This window comes from Camelina sativa, unplaced genomic scaffold (genome assembly GCF_000633955.1).
Source record: "Camelina sativa cultivar DH55 unplaced genomic scaffold, Cs unpScaffold00485, whole genome shotgun sequence".
In the NCBI taxonomy this organism is placed as follows: domain Eukaryota; kingdom Viridiplantae; phylum Streptophyta; class Magnoliopsida; order Brassicales; family Brassicaceae; genus Camelina; species Camelina sativa.
Window position 1 is genome coordinate 53,187 of NW_010921708.1, and position 19,212 is coordinate 72,398.

The 19,212-nt window shown below is 34.6% G+C and overlaps 2 protein-coding genes across 2 annotated transcripts; both read right to left on the reverse strand.

The window, feature by feature from the left end:
• Positions 1 to 2,152: 2,152 nt before the first annotated feature.
• On the reverse strand, positions 2,153 to 2,875 carry LOC104773191 (glutathione S-transferase T3-like). The gene has a single exon (XM_010497767.1). It carries the CDS (start codon positions 2,873 to 2,875, stop codon positions 2,153 to 2,155), a length of 723 nt encoding a protein of 240 aa, XP_010496069.1.
• Positions 2,876 to 12,059: 9,184 nt separating this feature from the next.
• On the reverse strand, positions 12,060 to 14,121 carry LOC104773184 (probable trehalose-phosphate phosphatase D). The gene is made up of 7 exons (XM_010497760.2): positions 13,603 to 14,121; positions 13,456 to 13,527; positions 13,216 to 13,308; positions 13,065 to 13,121; positions 12,625 to 12,945; positions 12,443 to 12,535; positions 12,060 to 12,335 (listed from the first exon to the last, which is right to left on the reverse strand). Exons 1-7 carry the CDS (start codon positions 14,011 to 14,013, stop codon positions 12,264 to 12,266), a joined length of 1,119 nt encoding a protein of 372 aa, XP_010496062.1. The 5' UTR covers positions 14,014 to 14,121; the 3' UTR covers positions 12,060 to 12,263.
• Between the last annotated feature and the right edge of the window lie 5,091 nt (positions 14,122 to 19,212).

The window sequence follows — 19,212 nt, forward strand, 5'->3', positions numbered from 1 at the left end:
TAAATTTTTTGACTTTAAATTATTTGATTTTATGTGCTGTAACTAAAAATTGACTTTTTGATTTATATTTTTAGTTGACAGTTAAGATCTATATTAGATTTGTATAGTTCAATATAATTTTACTATGGTATAATGTTATATATGTCATTATTTATGTATATAAATGTATATTTTCAACACATATCTGTTTTCTAATTTTTTTTTTTCTTTTACTTTTTTGTACATTTTGTTTTTGCGCTCGGATTCTATGCATATAGCATTTAATAGCTTAAAATATATTAAAAGAAAAACTGGGATAATTAAATGAAATAAATAAATTTATTACTTATTAAAATAACAGAAACAGTTATTTTTTATACAAAAGTTTTTGTTCGTATAAAGATATGATTAGGTAATTTAGACCATCATTAGTGCAGTAACCCACCATAGTTACTCTCACATTAATTAATTATATAAATAATCATAAATTAAGTTAAGTAAATCTAAGACAACTTAAGCAAAATCACTCTATTACTAGAGAATCTCAAAAAAGTTACTCAAGCATTTAAATAATAATTTTTTAATTTGTATTTATTAATTATCAAACTTTAATTATTTAAAAATGATAAAACAATTATTTAAATTTTTATATTACATAAAATAGAAAACAATTTTTTACAAACTTTAGAATATTAAACATATTTTACAAAATTCGGAATAGTAAACATATTTTATCAAAATGAAAATATTAAACATATTAAACAGAATTTGGAATAAGATTTATTGTGCGGTTGCACCAAATTTTTGCCAGATATGCTCAATCAAGTCTTTTTGCAAAAGATCATGCATTTCTGTATCATGAACATCATTTCGAATGTCCATCATATTATGTAGATTTGTTAGCGTATCTGTAGAATATGATAAATCGACATGAGAACTTCCGCTTCCTTCTCCGTGATGGAATTCCGTTGGATCGTAGAAATTGTAGTCATGTCGTTCGTCTTCCACTATCATGTTATGCAGGATGATAGATGCTCTCATTATTTTTTCTATTTTTCTTTTATCCCAAAAAAGTGCGGTATTCTTCACGATTGCAAATCGAGCTTGCAAGACTCCAAATGCACGCTCAACATCTTTACGACATCCTTCTTGCCATTGAGCAAAGATTTTTGCTTTTCGACCACGTGGAAGTGTAATAGATTGGATGAAAGTTGCCCATTTGGGATAATACCGTCTGTGAGGTAGTACGCCATTTTGTATTGCCGTCCATTGATAACGTATCTTACTCTCGGAGCTCGGCCCTGTAGGATATCATCAAACACCGGGAAGCTGTCCAAGACATTGATATCATTTAACGAACCCGGTGGTCCAAAAAATGCGTGCCAAATCCATAAATCTTATGATGCCACAGCCTCTAGTACGATTGATGATTTACCAGATCCACGTGTATATTGTCCTTTCCATGCAGTGGGACAATTCTTCCACTCCCAATGCATGCAATCTATGCTCCCTATCATTCCGGGGAAACTGCGATGTTCTCCAATATTCAGTAATCGTTGGAGGTCTTCCGCTGTAGGTCTTCTGAGATACTCGTCGCCAAACAGATTTATAACCCCCTCAACAAAATGTAGAAGGCATTTGTGGGAGGTTGTTTCAGTGAGTCTTAAATATTCATCCGCCGCATCTACCAAATATCCGTAAGCCATCAAATGAATAGCTGACGTACATTTTTGAAGTGCAGAAAGACCAAGCCTTCCAGTAGCATCTCGCCTTTGTGTGAAGTATGGGACTCAATTCTCAATAGCGGTAACAATACGAAGGAACAATGGTTTGTTCATTCTAAAGCGACGACGGAACATAGCGTTAGTGTAAGTCAGATTATCACTAAAATAATCATTCCACAATCGAGTGTAGCCTTCTTCGCGGTCTCTCTCAATGTGCACTCTTCAGATTATTAGAGCTGGAGGCTGTCTAGCAGTCTCATCTTGCTGTTCCTCTCTTTAGCCGCTTGTTCTTGATCCTTCATTGCTATTATCTTATCCAACTTAACCACAGACCCATCCTCTACATCAATACTAACAACCGGTTGCTTCCCTTTTTTCTTAGCAGCTTTAACCCCCGGAGGTCTCTTCTCGGATCCATCCTTGCACTCTCCGGGTGAGGATGCTCCTGCTCAATCTGAAGCGAGTTTAGTCCGCTTATGGCTACACTCCTCCGTGATCCATTTCTGATCATGCTTCAGTTCCCTCCAGCAATGTCCTAGCAGAAATGGCTTGCCCTTGTCGTTCTTGTAAAGCTCATACGCCATGCTCAATACATCATCTTCTGATTCTCCACTCTTTCTTCTTGAACTCGCTTGTGCGTAACAGCCCACAAACTTATTGACTCCATGGTTTATCTTGCTCCACCTAGCCTTACATTGTGTAGGCCCTCTTGCATTTGAAACAGATGACCCATAGTTAGCTTTGTAGTAGGCAGCAACCCTCTTCCAGAAACTTTGAAGCCGCTGCTCATTACTTACAACTGGATCCTTGCTTGTGTTTAACCAAGCGCTTATGAGGTTAACATCCTCCTCTGCAGTCCACCGCTTTATTCTTCCAGTCCCTTCGTCTTCTTCATCCTCATCAACCTCAACCTCGACACAATCATCATCTTCAGATGCCGGCCTAAAGTGAAACGGCTGAGAAGAGAATCCAGGACCAAAGTTTACAGGCTGAGAAGAGAGGGTTTGGGTAAAGTTGACAGGCTGAGAAGAGAGGGTTTGGGTAAAGTGGAGAGGCTGAGAAGAGAATGTATTTGGAAGAATCGGATTATCTGGGGAGTTAGAGTCTTTTTGAGAATTCATAAGATCAACAAAATATGTCTGTGGATTACGATTAAGGTTTCTAGGATCCATTGCTTGTGTTAGTGAAAGCTGATTTAAAACGAAAAGGGTTTGTATAGAAAAAGATAATGGTTTATGTTAGTGCTTAACATGGATGGTTTATATTGAGCTCAAGTGGGTTTGGGTTTTCAAATTTAAGTTTTTATCTAAACTACAACAACCACAAATTTATTACATTAAAACAACCTACAAACCCTACACCATCAAACAATAAGTTTGATGTTGAAGCATTCATCAAACCCAACCACTCGACTAGTATCTCTCTAATCAAGTACTATCCGTATTTATCACAACCAACAAACAAAAAGCAATCATCAATGACTGACTCGACTATTACCTAATCTAACACCAAATAAATTACAAACTCATACTCAAACACTTGATCAAACTCATACTCAAACTCATCACTTATTACATTTATAAGACCAAACATAAGCAAACATAACACTTGTGTTTCATGAAAAAACTACTAATTCATCCCAACACACAACCGCAAACAATAACTATCAACAACATATGAAAGCTGTCGTACCATACCTTTTCAAATAAGAGAATCCAATAGCTGTGTCCGCTTCATGAATACCACTCCAAATGATCTCCATTTGACCTTGCACAAACATGTAAAAATAGTCAATATAAATCACATAAAACAGAAACAAAAACATTCTACTCTTAATAAGAACAACAGACTAATCTCATTAAAAAAAGAGAGATGCGCAGACCTGATACAACAATAGAAGTAAACCATGTGCGAAGTGAACCCATCGTGGAGGAGGAGAATCCAACTGAGGTGAATATATCTAAGACAGATAAAGAAAAGAGTCTTCAAAATCAAATCCAATAGAGGAAATGTTTACAAACAAGAAAACAACCAAATACTTAAAGAGACTAAAGAACAAGACATCAATGAATCATGACTCACATAGCCTAGCAGGGAAGATGTGACTAGAAACATAAACCCCATCAGCGTTATCTGCAAGACAAAAACACAAAGTCAGAAGTCGTTAACTCGAGCATATTGATCATACCACATAACCTAAAATGGACAAAGAAGGAATTACTTATACCATGTTTGGTCTGGATATGGTTCAAAGGCAGTAACAGAGAAATAAACATGAAAAGGCAAGCAGAGTAAAAACATAAGTCAGGAGATAACCTCAATAAGTAAAACTAAAAGGAGACTTTTTTAGATACTAAGCGAAATAGCATCAAAGAGATACACTTACGGCATCCATAGAGGGAAGACTTTGACAAATCCAGTCCAAAAAGGTTGAAGCACGTATTTGGCAAGATAAGAGTGATCAACTCCACTGTATTTGTACCTATGAAGAGCTGCTACACCATGAGTGTAACAACCCGTCCCGTGGATCCCGCTAGCCTCACTGCTAGCCCACTAGCCTCACTGCTAGCCGCCCAAACGGACCCCAAGCTGGCCCTGCAGGGCATCGATCCTAACATGCAATAAATCGGGAAATGAAAAGACCAACCTTCTCTTTGCGAACCAGTGGTCCTCGCCGTTTGATGTACGCCACCAGAAGAGACCTCCCCCGTCCTTGTACCACCAAACGGAACCTCCGCCGTCGTTGTCTCGCCAAATGAAACCTCCACCATCGATTTGACTTCAACACCCAACCGTCACATCACCATAAGACACCGATCTGGAAGCCAAACGCCTCCGGGTGACCATCAACGAACTAGTTTAAGCCAGAAAATTCAATGGATTCGACGTGAATCCATTGATTTTTCCGATTACATACGAATCGCCATTTTTTTGCCGGAGTTTTTGAGAGAAAAGAGAAAGAGACTTTCGAGAAGAAAGGAAAAGAAAATGAGTAAAAAATAAAAATAACGCTTTTATATTTATCAAATACCCATTCAGTGTTGTTCAAAATCCTTCCCATAATATCGATTCTTTGATATTGGACCCATTTATGGGTTGTTTATTATTATTTTGAGGTCCAAATAAGAGAGTAACTTTGTGAGTACTCCCCACTAATCATGCTCTTAACAAATTATATGTTCTGTACCAAATCTAAATTAAATAATTAGACACAATCGACGAAAGCTCGGATGTGGGAGGAGGAGGGGACCGTTTTCGAGACTGACACGTGTATATTCTTTCTAAGTGATCTCCACAGACACAACTTTGGCACCTCTGATTAGTTCCACTAATCTCCATAAATTACTTGTGATTATTAATATTTTATAACAAGGGATTAAGAATCCCAACCACACTTGAGTTCATTGGAATCAACTCCAAACCATTTTAAAAGAAGATGTATTATACACATGACACATGAATTTATTGGCTGGTGATTCAACTATCACTAGTTAATTATGCAACTTATGTTTTATGTCCATAGCTTCGAGGTCGTGGAGCTTACTAGATATTGATATGTCCAATTTCTACTTTCTAGATTAAATGTAAACTATTCGGCGTGTTAGTACCAATATCATGAACTATATTCAAAATATATATTATAGACGAGTATTAAACACAATATAACCATATGATATTTTGGAAACAAACAACATCTAAATACGTAGTTTGGATGTTGCATGTCGATGTCGCATTTGAATGCTGAATCTTGATGCATCATCTAAATATATAATCGACGAGAGTTAAGCATCACAAAACATATCTATGTTAAATTTGTAACAAGAATTTTGATAAATCTTTCAATAAAATCTTAAGTACTATAACTTTACTTACATTAACTCGTGGCGTCATGCATATGATAAGTGCACTACCAAGTTAGTTATGAAAGATTAAAAACAGAACAAAATATGCAGTCATATGTATAATGATTCCTGAGAACCTAGCTAATGTTTAATGTATAGGCATCCTCTTAGCATTTAGAATGTGAGGCCAAGAAACAACACGAAATAATCTCGAAATGGCGAATAGATTTGGGAAAGATCATGAAAATGTGAATAAATCTACTTTACTTTTCCAATATAAATATTGTTAGATTTCGATCCTTTGATTAGTGTAGGTACTTTAATAAGATGCTGGTAACTTGGATACATGTTTCTCGAATAAATGATTTGTGAAATTAGTGCATAGCCTTAGGAATTAGAATCAACTTTTTTGTACATGTGATTAATTGATGGACCACCAATATAATATAACAAAGCAGACTTAGGACCATCATCCAATCAAAATCAACTAAACAGTAAGTACATATCAACAACAATATCTGTATTTATGTGTGTATTTGCAAATACTCAATAACATGTGCAATCCTAGAGAACCTATATATGTTATATATAGTGTAAAGGCAGATTTTGGTAGGGTTTAGAGAGGGAATGGACCTAAGTGAACACATGAAATGACTTGGAAAGGTAAAGATAGTGAAGAAAATAGTGGTAAGAGTGGGAAAGAGTTATATATGAGTGTGTAGGTACCCCCGTGAACTTCTTCTAAAACTCGTGCCAAAAGTCTATATCTTCAATCAATAATTGGAGTTTATGGCACATAGTTTATTTCAAGTAAAGAAATCAATGATGTGGGTTTCAAAGTGGTTGCAATTTCTTCTTCTTCTTCTTCTTTTTTGGTGTTATCTTTACACATGTGATAAAAGTATCTTAACCTTTTGTTATGCATAAATTCCTCTCTCTTTTTTTTTCTTGGCTCTATGCATTATAAAACCTCTTGGGTTGTACCCTTCTTTTAGTTTGTTTATCCACTAACTTTAGGAAGTGGATTTCGCCTCCTCATCAATCACATTTTTTTAGTTAAATTTTGATCTCTCACATAAAATTGGGGTTTTATAAAAAAAATTACGACTTGATGATAACAGAATTTGATAAAACTTATATATATCCGTAGAAATATTATCACGAAAATAGATGAATGACGATAAATGAAACAACGAAATGTAAGTAGATTCACTTTGAGAAAATTAAGTGGGGTTCTCACATTAGCTAGAGAGAGGGAAACAGATTGAGTGCGAAAAGTGACAAGGAGAGAATTACTACACTAAAAAGTGGTCAATCATATTGAACTGTATAAGAAATATTATAGAAAAATACAGATGAGCTCACATGGTCTCTACTCTACTTGTAATATTCTTACATTCAAATGGGAACACCCCCAAATCCCAACTGTTCAAATTTCGATAGCTTCACTATCTTTTGTTTTTGTTATCATCATTCCAACTTGTCAAATTTTCTTGAGACCTCCATACATTAAATCGATCTTGCCTTGTACTTTCATGGCTTTACTTAGGGATTTTCATCACACATTGGCTTTACCTAATTCAATAGTTTAGATAATTAGAGATCGAGTTATATATATATGGCTTATAACTCTTTATTAGTTTTCTCTATTAAATTCCCCTTGTTGATGCATGCCACCTGAAGCAAAGGATACCATTTGATCTCACTATAATAAGGGTAATCGTAATTCTAGTGATAAATATATATTTATATATATATATATATATAAAGAGAGGTAATTCAAGTTTAAAAAGTTAGTGACATGGATGCTTGCAAGCTAAGGCTTGGGCAAGTCCAACCTTTTTTGACAAAGACCCTATTTTTCACGGCCTGCAAAAATCATTTTTAAAAAGTATGTGTCAGTTTTTATATCAAAAAGCAATTTAGATACAATGCAATTTGTTTTATCTTATTCATTTGCTATGTTGGATGAAATAAAATATTTCTTAAGAAAGCTGCGTTCCTTTAGGTTCCAAAGTGTACCTCCACATGATAGTGTATTTTGGTAGGGTACATTTTCATCAATTTTCAGTAGGACTATTTTAGTGTTGTCAAGTCTAAATTCGAATAAAATGTTAGTTCATGTATAGATGATTTACTTTATGAGGAATTACCATTTAATTGTTGACAAAGAAGGAAGAATCACCATTGAATTAGTGTGGATCACCAATTCTTTCTTTTTAATGATAATAAATTTTCTAACGTACATTCACGATACTAAAACTAGAAAGTAACAATAGTAGAAATCATTAGAATACATTTACTTTGGTTATTCGTTATCTATTTAAAGTAATAAATAAGCTATATACGTCATTTAAAATTAGATCTAGTTAAGAAAAATATATCACGAATATTTTGCTTTTCGAATAGATAATAATGTATAGAACAATTATGGAAAACATTTTTTTTACATTGGGGGCTTCTTGTCAATGTGATGGAGAGAAGCATCGTGTAGTTTTACGTCATTTTTTTGTTTTCTTGTTTATTTCAAATATATTGTTGATGATGGTTTTGTATTGTGATTTTTCATGTAGTTGCTACAGAATATGCATTAGATACCACAAAAACAAAACATAATTAAGAAAATACCACAATTGTACAGTGTTTGTCAGAGAGTACTCTCTCTCTCTCTCTTCAAATACAATTACATTTATACCTATTTCATATATTACATATTTTTTTTTAAATATCATATCATTTTTTTTTCACAAAATCAACAAATTTTATCTCTCCTCATGCACTCTCATTCTCTTTCAGCTTTCTCTATTACTTTTTCTCTCTCTTCTCTTCCCTCATGCTCTCACATCCACTCAGCTTTCTCTCTCTCTTCTCCTCCCTCATACTTTCTCACTCTCTCACTCTCTTTTTTTTTTTGACGATCAAATCCCATATATTAAGTTATCGAAGATGACTCTCTTCAAGAGAGAGCCAATTAGGTACCGACGAGCTTACATGGGAAAAACAGAAACCTCGTGCTCTTGCACATTTTGCAAGTTTATCGGCACAGATATTATCCTCTCGGGGAATATATCTAATACTTAAATTAGCAAATCTATCTCTAAAATGAATAAAATCCTTCAATTCTGATGGAAAGGTCGGTCAATCCTCGATATTAGACGTCATCCTTAGGAGGTCTGAACAATCCGTAGCAAAAAGAGCTTTATCCAAGTCCAACGCTAATAAGCACTCCATAGCCCAAATAAGGGTATCTAACTCTGCATGTAATGGGGATAAGCTTCTGCACGATCCTTTTAGCCCCAGGTGCAGGATTTTATCACTGATAGAAGCAATCCAGCCATGCCCACTCCTATCCACCTCTGTATGCCAAGATCCATCTATAAAGCATACAAGAGATTCTTGAGGAATTGGGATCGAAGGTATGCATGCTTCTACTACCGCTGGTGCTAAGTCTCAGTTATTTGCTCTTCTCCAAACTTCTTCTTCTTGGATAGCTTTCTCCAGTGTATCTTGCGGAGATTCAGAGATATTTTCAAACACTTTTTTATTTCTTGCCTTCCAAATGTACCACATCATCCACGGGAAGGTTCTCAAGTTTTGATCAGTTGCACCAGAGTCTCTACCACGCCCATATAGAAAATCGAGGTTGCTATATAGGGAAGATGAAGGAAACACCATAGGATGGGAAGGGATTGTCGATAAAGCCCATACTTGACGTGCTGGGGGGGCATTCAAATAGCATATGGTTTATAGTTTCCTCCTTCGCTCCACATCTAGGACAATTTTTATCTCTACTAATATGGCGATAATGCAGGCGTTGACATGTTGTCAAGCACCCAGTCACACATTGCCAAACGAAATGCTTAAGCTTCCGTGATGTTTTTAACTTCCATGCTTGTGCCTTAAGTGTCGTAACACTAGGTCCCTGAGAAGGGAGGTTGCAAGCAGGGCAAGAGATAGCTCTCGCGGCTTCGTATCCAGATTTAACGGTATAATTTCAACACTTTGTCAGAGTCCAAGAATAGCCGTCCCTCGAGGCATTCAAGCTCGGTTTAATCCCCAAAATAAGGGTAATTTCTTTCGGGGGGAAGAGTTCCCGAAGACGTTCAATTTTCCACTTTTTTGTGTTGAAATCTATCAAGGTGTTAACACAAATCAAAGGATTTCTCTCACTAGTTAAACTTTGGGGTGGCCGTGCTGGCGTATCTGGGATCCATGGTTCAGTCCAGATGCACGTATTAAAACCCGAGCTTATGGTCTTACGAATTCCGTACGAAAGAACCTGCTTTGCTGCCAACATGCTCCTCCAGCCATACGAAGGTCGATTTGATACTTGTATCTCTAATGGACTACAGTATCGAAAGTATCTCCCTTTTAGAACTCGGCTAAGAAGGGAATCTGGATATCTCAGCAATCTCCATAGTTGTTTGCCAAAAGGGCAAGATTAAATTCTTCTAGTGTTCTAAAGCCTAGCCCACCTTCCGAAAGTTGAGTACACATTTGCTCTCATGATATCCAGTGTAGTCCTTTACTGTCTGCTTTTTTGCTCCACCAGAAATTGGCTATCGCGCTAGTTAGTTTTGAGCATATAGCTTTTGGTAAGAGAAAACACGACATTGCATATGTCGGAATTGCTTGTGACACTGATTTGATCAGGATTTCCTTGCCTCTCTTGGATAAAAATTTTGAAGTCCGTAAGTTTACCTTCTTATGGAGTCTATCCCTCACGAATGCAAAAACTTGTGCCTTTGACCCATGAATCTTCTCAGGGAGACCCAAATATGTACCCATGCCTCCTTCTTGTGATATCCCAACAATAGATTTGATCTCTTGACGTATATGGGACGGGACCTCGGTTCCAAACATGATGGAAGATTTGGAGAAGTTAATCTCTTGTCCAGACGCCTCGCCATAAAAGCGGATTATATCGATAATTTCCTTGCATTGCTGAGGATCGGCTCTGCAGAAGAATAAACTGTCGTCTGCGAAAAGTAAGTGGGAAACATGTGGGCTTGCGTTTGAAATACGTAAACCCTGGATCTTTCCCTCACTTTCTGCGTTCCTAATTTGAGCAATTAAGGCCTCACTACAAAGTATAAATAGGTATGGAGAGATTGGGTCCCCCTGACGAATCCCACGTGTTGGCCTAATTAGTCCCTTGGGATCTCCATTGATCAAAATACGGTAGGAGACGGAAGTAATGCATTGCATTATCCAACCCACCCATTTTTGATCAAATCCCATTTTTTCCATCAAAGCTCTTAAGAAATTCCATTCTACCCTATCATAAGCTTTACTCATGTCCGTTTTTACTGCCATAAATTTTTTCCGGTTGGCCTGATTAGAACGGAGGGCATGGAAGTTTTCTTGAGCAATGAGGATATTATCTCTGATTAATCTTCCTGACACAAAGGCAGATTGGGTCTCGGATATAAGTTCCGGCAAAAACTTCTTGAGACGTAAGTTCAGAATTTTTTAGATCACCTTATAGCTCACATTACACAAGCTAATAGGGCGAAATCTTGACATTTCACGAGGTCGTTCTCCTTTCGGGATTAAACATATATTTGTCTCATTTAGCTTGCCATCAAAAATTCCTGAGCTAAAGAAGTTCTTCACCATCTTAGTGAGATCGCCTTTTATGGTTTCCCAAATATTTTGGAAGAACAAAGCAGTCATCCCATCCGGTCCTAGAGCCTTTCCCGGATTCAGGGAGAACAAAGCTCGTTTGACCTCCTCTTCTGAGATTTCTTTTGTGAGATGCTCATTCATGGCAGGTGTGACCAATGTAGGTACATCCTTTACGGCCAATGTAGGGTCGCTCGCATTCGAGGAAGAAAAGAGATTGTCAAAATACTCCACCGCTACTTTTTCTATCCCTTCTTCTGTATCAACCCAAACTCCAAGTTGATTGAGGATACCAGTGATCTTGTTCCTTGCCCTTCTTTATTTTGTAGAAGCATGGAAGAATTTTGTATTTTTATCTCCTTATGCAAGCCAAAGTTCTCTGCTTTTTTGGTGCCAGTATGCTTCCTCTTCCCTATAGGCCTCACAGAGCTGCCATTTTAGGTTGAGGACTCTCTCTCACTCTCTTTCTCTCTCTTCTTTCACAATTGACTTTACAAACACATCAAACAACATCAATTCTTTCTTTTCGTGCCTATTTCTTCTTTTCGGTTTTTCTTCTCCAAATTGCATAAGATATCTCACTATATGTCTTTGGATTTCAATTTACATTGTCGTGTTTTTTTTTATTTAATTCATGGTATTTTGTTTTGTAACACGCTATTTTATTAAATTACACATGACATGTTGTACTTTTGTCTTTTGTTTAACGGCATTTTTTATTTTTCCCTTCTCTAGAAAATAGTAATTACCAAACTTTTCTGATAATATGGTATTTACTTAATTTTCTTCTAAAATTGTGACATTCACTAATATTACCCTAGTTGCTATGTACTCTCGGTTTTAAAATTAATAATGATAGACGGTTAAAAAGAGAATGATGGAAATAATATAGCAAACTTACACTTTTTTTTTTGTTTTCTTTGTTAAGAAAGTTCCTATAAACTTACATTTCTTCATAAAGAGTAAAATCATGAAAACATACATNAAAAAAAAAAAAAAAAAAAAAAAAAAAAAAAAAAAAAAAAAAAGAACAAAAAAACATCGATCATACAACAATTTTTGTTGCAGGTGAAAGCTAACTAATTTATTGTAGTCAGGAAACTGGATATCTTCCTCCTAGTGACATTTGTTTCCATTCCACGAGTCGTCTCAAAAATTCTCCTACCTATTCAGAACATTATTTAAAAGAAAAAAAGTTGTTATTCCTCAAGAACAAAATAAGAGAATAAGATAAATTAAAACTCATAGAACAAATAACTAATATATATATACCTCGGAAGGTTCTTGTAGAGAATACGTAGCACTCGTTTCCTTAGGAACTTTGGAAACAAGTATACCAAAGCCATCTCCTCTCTTTCTCAGTACCTGAACCCAACAAATATTTTAATAACTTATCTGTAAAATTAATCAGGAAAATATTTTAAATAGTGTTGAAGATGGTAAATATATATTACCTGAAAAGCATCCTCGTCCGTACGATCATCGCCGATGTAGATAGGCAAAACATTCCTAGAGTTGGCAAATCCTAAAGATTCGAGCAAGAACTCGAGAGCTTTGCCTTTATCCCATTTGATGGTTGGTCGAATCTCTAAAACTTTTCTTCCTTGGGTTAACCTCAGTTTCGGATACTCGCTCAATATCGACGTCACGTGTTCCGCTACTAATCCCCAGTCCTTTTGATCGACACAACGGTAATGTACGGATACGCAGAACTTGTTGTTCTCGACGCTTGCTCCTTCTACGTCTCTCATTTTCTCAACTAGACACTTTGAGACCTGTTCAAACAGAGTTTGTATATATTTTTTCTTAGTTAGAGACCAACTATGTCGTTATATTAAGTAGCTTGAATTTGACGCATATACAAAATAGAAAAACTAGGAAAAAGGTAGTAGACCTGGTCAATCATAGGCAAGAACTCATTCGCCGCTTGGAAAAGAACACCTTTGTTGTTCTGTATAGTTCCAAAAAACATCAAGCCCTTGTTAGTCTCTTTATCAATCTACATATATGTTACATATAATATACGAGTGTTTATGATAAAGTACCTTGTTATGTTTGGTTTTCTTGGAAGGTCCTTTGATGTCCATTCCATGGCTACCGGCATAGTAAAGTCCAGGAAGTTTCACAAATCTACGGACCTACCAAATATAGAAACGAAGAAACACGTGAGTTATTTTTTTTTTTTATATAACCAAAGGATCCAAAACTGACCAAAACTAGACTAATCAAAACATGTTAACTTTTTTCTTATAGTACTAGTTTGAGAAACAAATTTTAAAGCGTACCTTATCACGGCATCTTCCTGTGACGATCGCGGTCGGGAAATATTTAGCCACGCCTTTTACCGCATCTCTCATCTGAGATTCAAAAGTTGTTAAGAAATGGTAAAAACTTTAAAAGCAGAGGAATAAGAAGTAAAAAGAGAGGCAAACCTCGTCAGACATGTAAGCTCGTTCCGGGTCTTCTACAATGGGAGATAATGTACCGTCATAATCAAGAAACATGACAATTTGTTTCCCTTTCGAAGCTTCAGCGATTTCTTCAAACATGCTTAAAGCTGACGGGTGTTGAGCCATCCAAGAAGAGTGTTCATCCTCCTTGGACTCCGGTAGGGAAGATATGTTCCCTGGTCGGGTCCTGGTAGGGGAAGAAGCCCTCATGGCTTCGATCCAAGTATTGATCCTGGTTTGACTTGGGTCGGCCTCAAGTTTTTGCACAAGTTTCTTACGGGGAATGCTGATGTAACGGCCACCGCCGGGAGAAAAGAGAGATTGGTTTGGAACTCTAACCGCTACACCGATGCTGGCTTTTGCATCGGAGATTAAGGCATTATGGTTAGTCATTAGGGGCTTAGGGAGAAAAAACGACAGAGAAGAAGTTAAGAAACAGAGGAGAGGGCGTTTGGTGTGACAAAGACGAGTTGTCAATGTCTTAATAAAACATGTAATGAGAATAGACTTAATGTGTGGTCAATTTATAAACTTCCTCTCAAAGAGTGAAAGAGCTTCCTTCTTGTACTTCTCCTGCCACATCATTCCTATGCTAGTTATTATTATTTTATTCCTTAGGAAAGAAAAATTTTTATATCCCTATTTTTTTCTTTGTCGCATATTCCTAGTTTTTAAGTTGATGTTGATACCAATTTGATAAAATAGGAGCCAATACCTAATTATTTTTGGAATTTATTTCACGACTAGAAAATTAGGAGGATTTTGGTCCACAAGTTTGGATCATTTTGCAAACAACATATAGTATTTAAATTCAAATTCGACAGCACTAAAAACATCGTTTTAGCATATAATATCTCAAAATGTTACATATAATATCAATATTATTAATCACGTGTATATAGCTAAATACAGAGAAATTTTATGAAATTAAATTTCAAGGTAATGAGAACAAATTATGGGTGTCCCTCCTAAACCGGTAGTTTTTGTGTTATTTAGTTTTTGTTGTTTGTGTAATATATTAATGTGTTGTGTTGAGGTTTCGACGTAAATGGAGGTGTTATATATAATAATAAATGAGTGTTTACTAAAGTGGTAGCTTTTGGTGCAAGTTGCGTTCTCTTTGTATTCTCTTCTTTTCTTCGCTAAAGTATTTTTAAAAAAATTGTTATGGTTAGAAGAACTTAAAGAGAATCATACTTTAAAAAACCCGAGCTTGGTCCGATATAGTGCATAAACAATTACTAACCAAATACAATACACATGAAAGTGGAGGTTTTCAATTTCTAGATCTCTGTATTTATCGTTAATTAAAGAAATCTCATTATACGTATGCCACAACGTTGGTAGTTCTAAGTCGAATCTTAAGCTTGGATAGTAAGTCGAAAATTAGATTTAGAATCACAAAGATACATACATGCCAAAACATTTCTCCTGTACATATGTTGGCAGGCTACGTCTTCTCTAGTTAGCCATATATCCATTATCCATACATTGTTGCGTTCATAATTTATAACAATTAGGTCGGTTGATCTGGTTATTCAGAAATAAGTTTTTGATCAACCGTTTATACCATGTTAAAAATATCAAAGAAGCGAAGATGTGAGTAATATATATGCTATATTCTTCACAAACTTTTATACAATGTTAAGAGATACAGCAACCTTTTTATAAACGAGCTCGAGGAGATCACAAAGATATATTGAGAAAGTACGGAGGAAATATCAATGTTGAAAGATTGATTTGTTGTTAGAACAGTGAGATATGAATTGTAACATCCCAACAAGAACAAAAATATACTACCGTAACGTATTAAGTGTAACTAAAAGCTCAAAAGAAGTATTTTCTCTAGCGTTGAAGTAAAAAAGTACTCTAGCTAAAGCGTTCAGTTCCAACGAAACGAAACTGTTGGAATCATCTACGCCTATGATTGCATAGATTATAACGTCTCTTGGAACTGTATTAGTGCTGTCATATCGTTATACAACTGTTTTTATACAGTATTGTTCTGCGGCGATCTATATGCACTAAATCAAATTTTCTCTTTTGGTATTCACGAAGAGCACTACAAGTTATAAACAGCTTATACTTTATTTAATTTTCTTTAGTTTGTGGACCATCTAGTTATTGGTTTATAACTCTCTCTTTTTTTGTCATTATTTATAACTTTTTGTATGAGAAAATAAAGAGGAAACTAAGTGTAAATGAGTCAGCACGTTTTGGCTTACTATGAAATATCACGAAAACTATTCAAGAAAATTAAGATTTCCGTCCACGAAAAGGACATACGAATGCGACATGATAATTCGTTTATAAATCACATTTTAAAAATATATAATAACATTTTTATTTATTTCTCTTTCGGCCAACATTAGTTTTTCTTTCTGAGAAAGCACACGGTTACAGTTTGTCGTCAACGAAATTTTTTAGGATATTAACTTATACAGCGCACAGCGGTAAATGAAACGAAGCTTCCTCACATTTATATTTTAAATGCAATACATTTCTTGTTTGCTTATTTTTAATAAAGTTTTCTTGGAAGCTTCGACTTGCTTTTCAATTATCATTGAAATAGTAAAATGTATGTTGAATGTAAAAACATTGACATATAAGGTAAAAGAAGAATAACAAAAAGGTGTCACGCGGCACGCGTGAGAGTGTGAAACAACAAAAATACACATAGTCAAACTATGATGCTTGCGTGTACATTATACATTTGTATGTAAACTTTGGTATATGCTGAGAGATAGATCAAGTCTTTAGTCTATACGCATATGATATCGAAATCCGGGTTCTATTTACATTTTTGTCAAAAGCGTGAAAAAGGCGTTAGGCAAAGATTTTATATAAAGTAACTATTTCGATATTAAGAGGCATTGTTGCCATATGTATTTGTATATACATATGTACATGTGCACAAATGTAGTTTCCTAGTAACTTCATAATAGAAGACTTTTGAGTTTTGACGTCGGTCACGGTACACGAATTTTATTTTCTCTTTTTGGTCGCATTAGTTTCGTAAACGGTCATAATATTCTTAGTACTTACGGTCTAAGATTCTTTTCTTAGACAAAGGAATAATGTTCGTACAATAATCATGGGAAAAGCTGTCGTCTAAATACAAAGAATGGGAAGAAATGCCTCCGAGAAAGTATATATATTTGTTACGTCATATCGTATTGCATGCATGGAGCCACGTTAGCATCGCCTTGATTTGAATTTGTATGACAAATGAACTGATTCTAACTATGTACATATACCTAAACTATTTGGAAAACTAAATAGGAATCAACCTAAAATAGAGACTTTATTGGAAAAAAAAAGATGCCAAATGAGACGGTATATAATTGGCCTTCTTCGGCTACTTGTCGTAAAGCAATTTCTAAACTGTAGAATCCACGTGCGTTTAATTTACTATATAGTACTGTAATATAAGGTTTTTTTTTGTATTTATTGTGTCTTGAGTATGACCATTGGCCATTAATAGTTTCTTTTACGTGTAGAATCATTAATTGACTTCTCTATAGGAAGTGATGCTCGACGGTCTTGAGTTTGCTATTTGTAGTAGGTAACGAAGGAGCACAAGTGTCGTTTTGTGAGACGTGCTCGTCTCGGGTTACATACCTAAACCTCTCTAGTCTCTTTCGCGACTTTCTTTCTCCAAACACTTTTGCTCACACATCCCTAACTTTTAAACGAATGGGAAAATTATTCTAGTTAAAGACCGTTTAAGGTCGTTTAATATGTAAGAGAAAATGATTCATTGCAAATTTCATTTTTTTTTCTTTTTTCTTTTGAGAGAGTTAAAACAAATAGTAAAATTATTGTGATGCTTCTTAACGATGGACCAATTTGCATGGACAATCCAAAAGGACCAAAACTCCAGCCGTATAACATTATCTGCCTATGCATGATGAATCACAGCTTCTATGTTAACTATGCGAGGTTGTTCACGGGCTCAAGATAATTTCCATCATCTTAATTAGTGTCACAACGCGTTAAAGACAATAGACTTGGTTATCTCGGTTATGTTGGGTTGAATTGGTAACCATGTACCGTTTTGGTATGTAATGTACCACTTTGACAATTTCTATCAAAAACGTTACCAAATACATTATTTTTAGCTTTTTTATACAGCTTTCATGTATCATTATTTCTTATGGTTTATATTATTATTTTTTTTTTTTTGGTGTAACGTTTGTATTATTTTGTGACAGATTACTATTTTAACTTACAGTTATTTTTATAGTTTTGAGTGCGTTATCAGTTGAACACGTTATCGATTATTCTTCCACGTTTTGTCATCTAATGTAGTTATTCTTTTTTAAAAAATTTCCCATTAGCAATGTCTTTTTAATTTATCTTTCCTCCTTAATATACTTAATATAATATATATAAAGTTGGGTTTTGAAAAATAGCCATTAAAAAGATTTTGACACGTGTCAAGTTATTAATTTGAGATCTTGACATGTGTAAAAGTTAATATTTAATAGCATAAATTTGAGATAATGACAAAAAACAAAAAAAAAAATTGTTTAAACAATATTAATAATGTAAAAAGATAATTATCAAAAATTACAAAATTAAACAGTTTTTTAAAAATAATTATAAAGAGATCATATATTTCATCAAATTCAAAATTATAACATTATTTACTTATTTTAATTTTAAGTTATTAATTCAAAAAAATAGAAAAGAGACTAAGAAAAATGTACAGTTAATTATTAATTCTAAAAAATGTAAATACTCACTTCTACATAAACATAAATCATCTCACATTTTTCATCTAACAAAATAATTTATTCAAAAACACTGCTTTAAACTTTGTTCTATTGGTAAAAAAGTTTTAATGGGAAGGTAAATTTTCTTTATTTTTTTAAACCAAAACTTTCTCCTACTTTCTCCTTTTTTCAGTTTGGAATAGGTAAGAGATTAATATGTTGACCCAAACAAAAATGTAAGATTAATATATATGTCTTCTTTTTCTAATATTGTATTTTAAATTTTATTGTAGTGTTTTTAGATTATTTTATTTAATTTATATTTTCATCTCTGATTTGAGATTCATATATTACCTTGCTTATAATTTTCTATTATTTCTTTAATTATATCAAATTAATTTTCTTCTAATTTTTCAACAGTGATTGGTTGGTCATAGATCTTTTTTTATGCAAACATAATTGTTACGATTCATTCAATCCCAAAGGAAGATAAAGAGTAGAACTCCATCAACCTAATGGTTGGATAAAATAGGCTAATCAAACACAAGCTTACTACAAATATAGATTGATAGATAGGAAAAGCATAAACTGTTTTTGATAGATTCATAGGAGCTCGGAGATAGAGGCTACATCACAATGTGTCAAAGACACTTCCACAAATACTGATGTGTCTGCATTTTATAGAGTTTTAACCATAGTTTTTAGGATTGTTTTGAGTCTTTTCCTAGGTCCAAGTGTGCTTTTAGAGTCCTTTTAGTCTTTTGTGAGTCTTTACAGGTCCTAGGTGACTTTGGAAGGAATCTGAGCGTTTTGGGGATGAAAACATGCATCTGGAGCCAATTGGTTGAAGACTGATCGAGCTAGAAGGCAGATG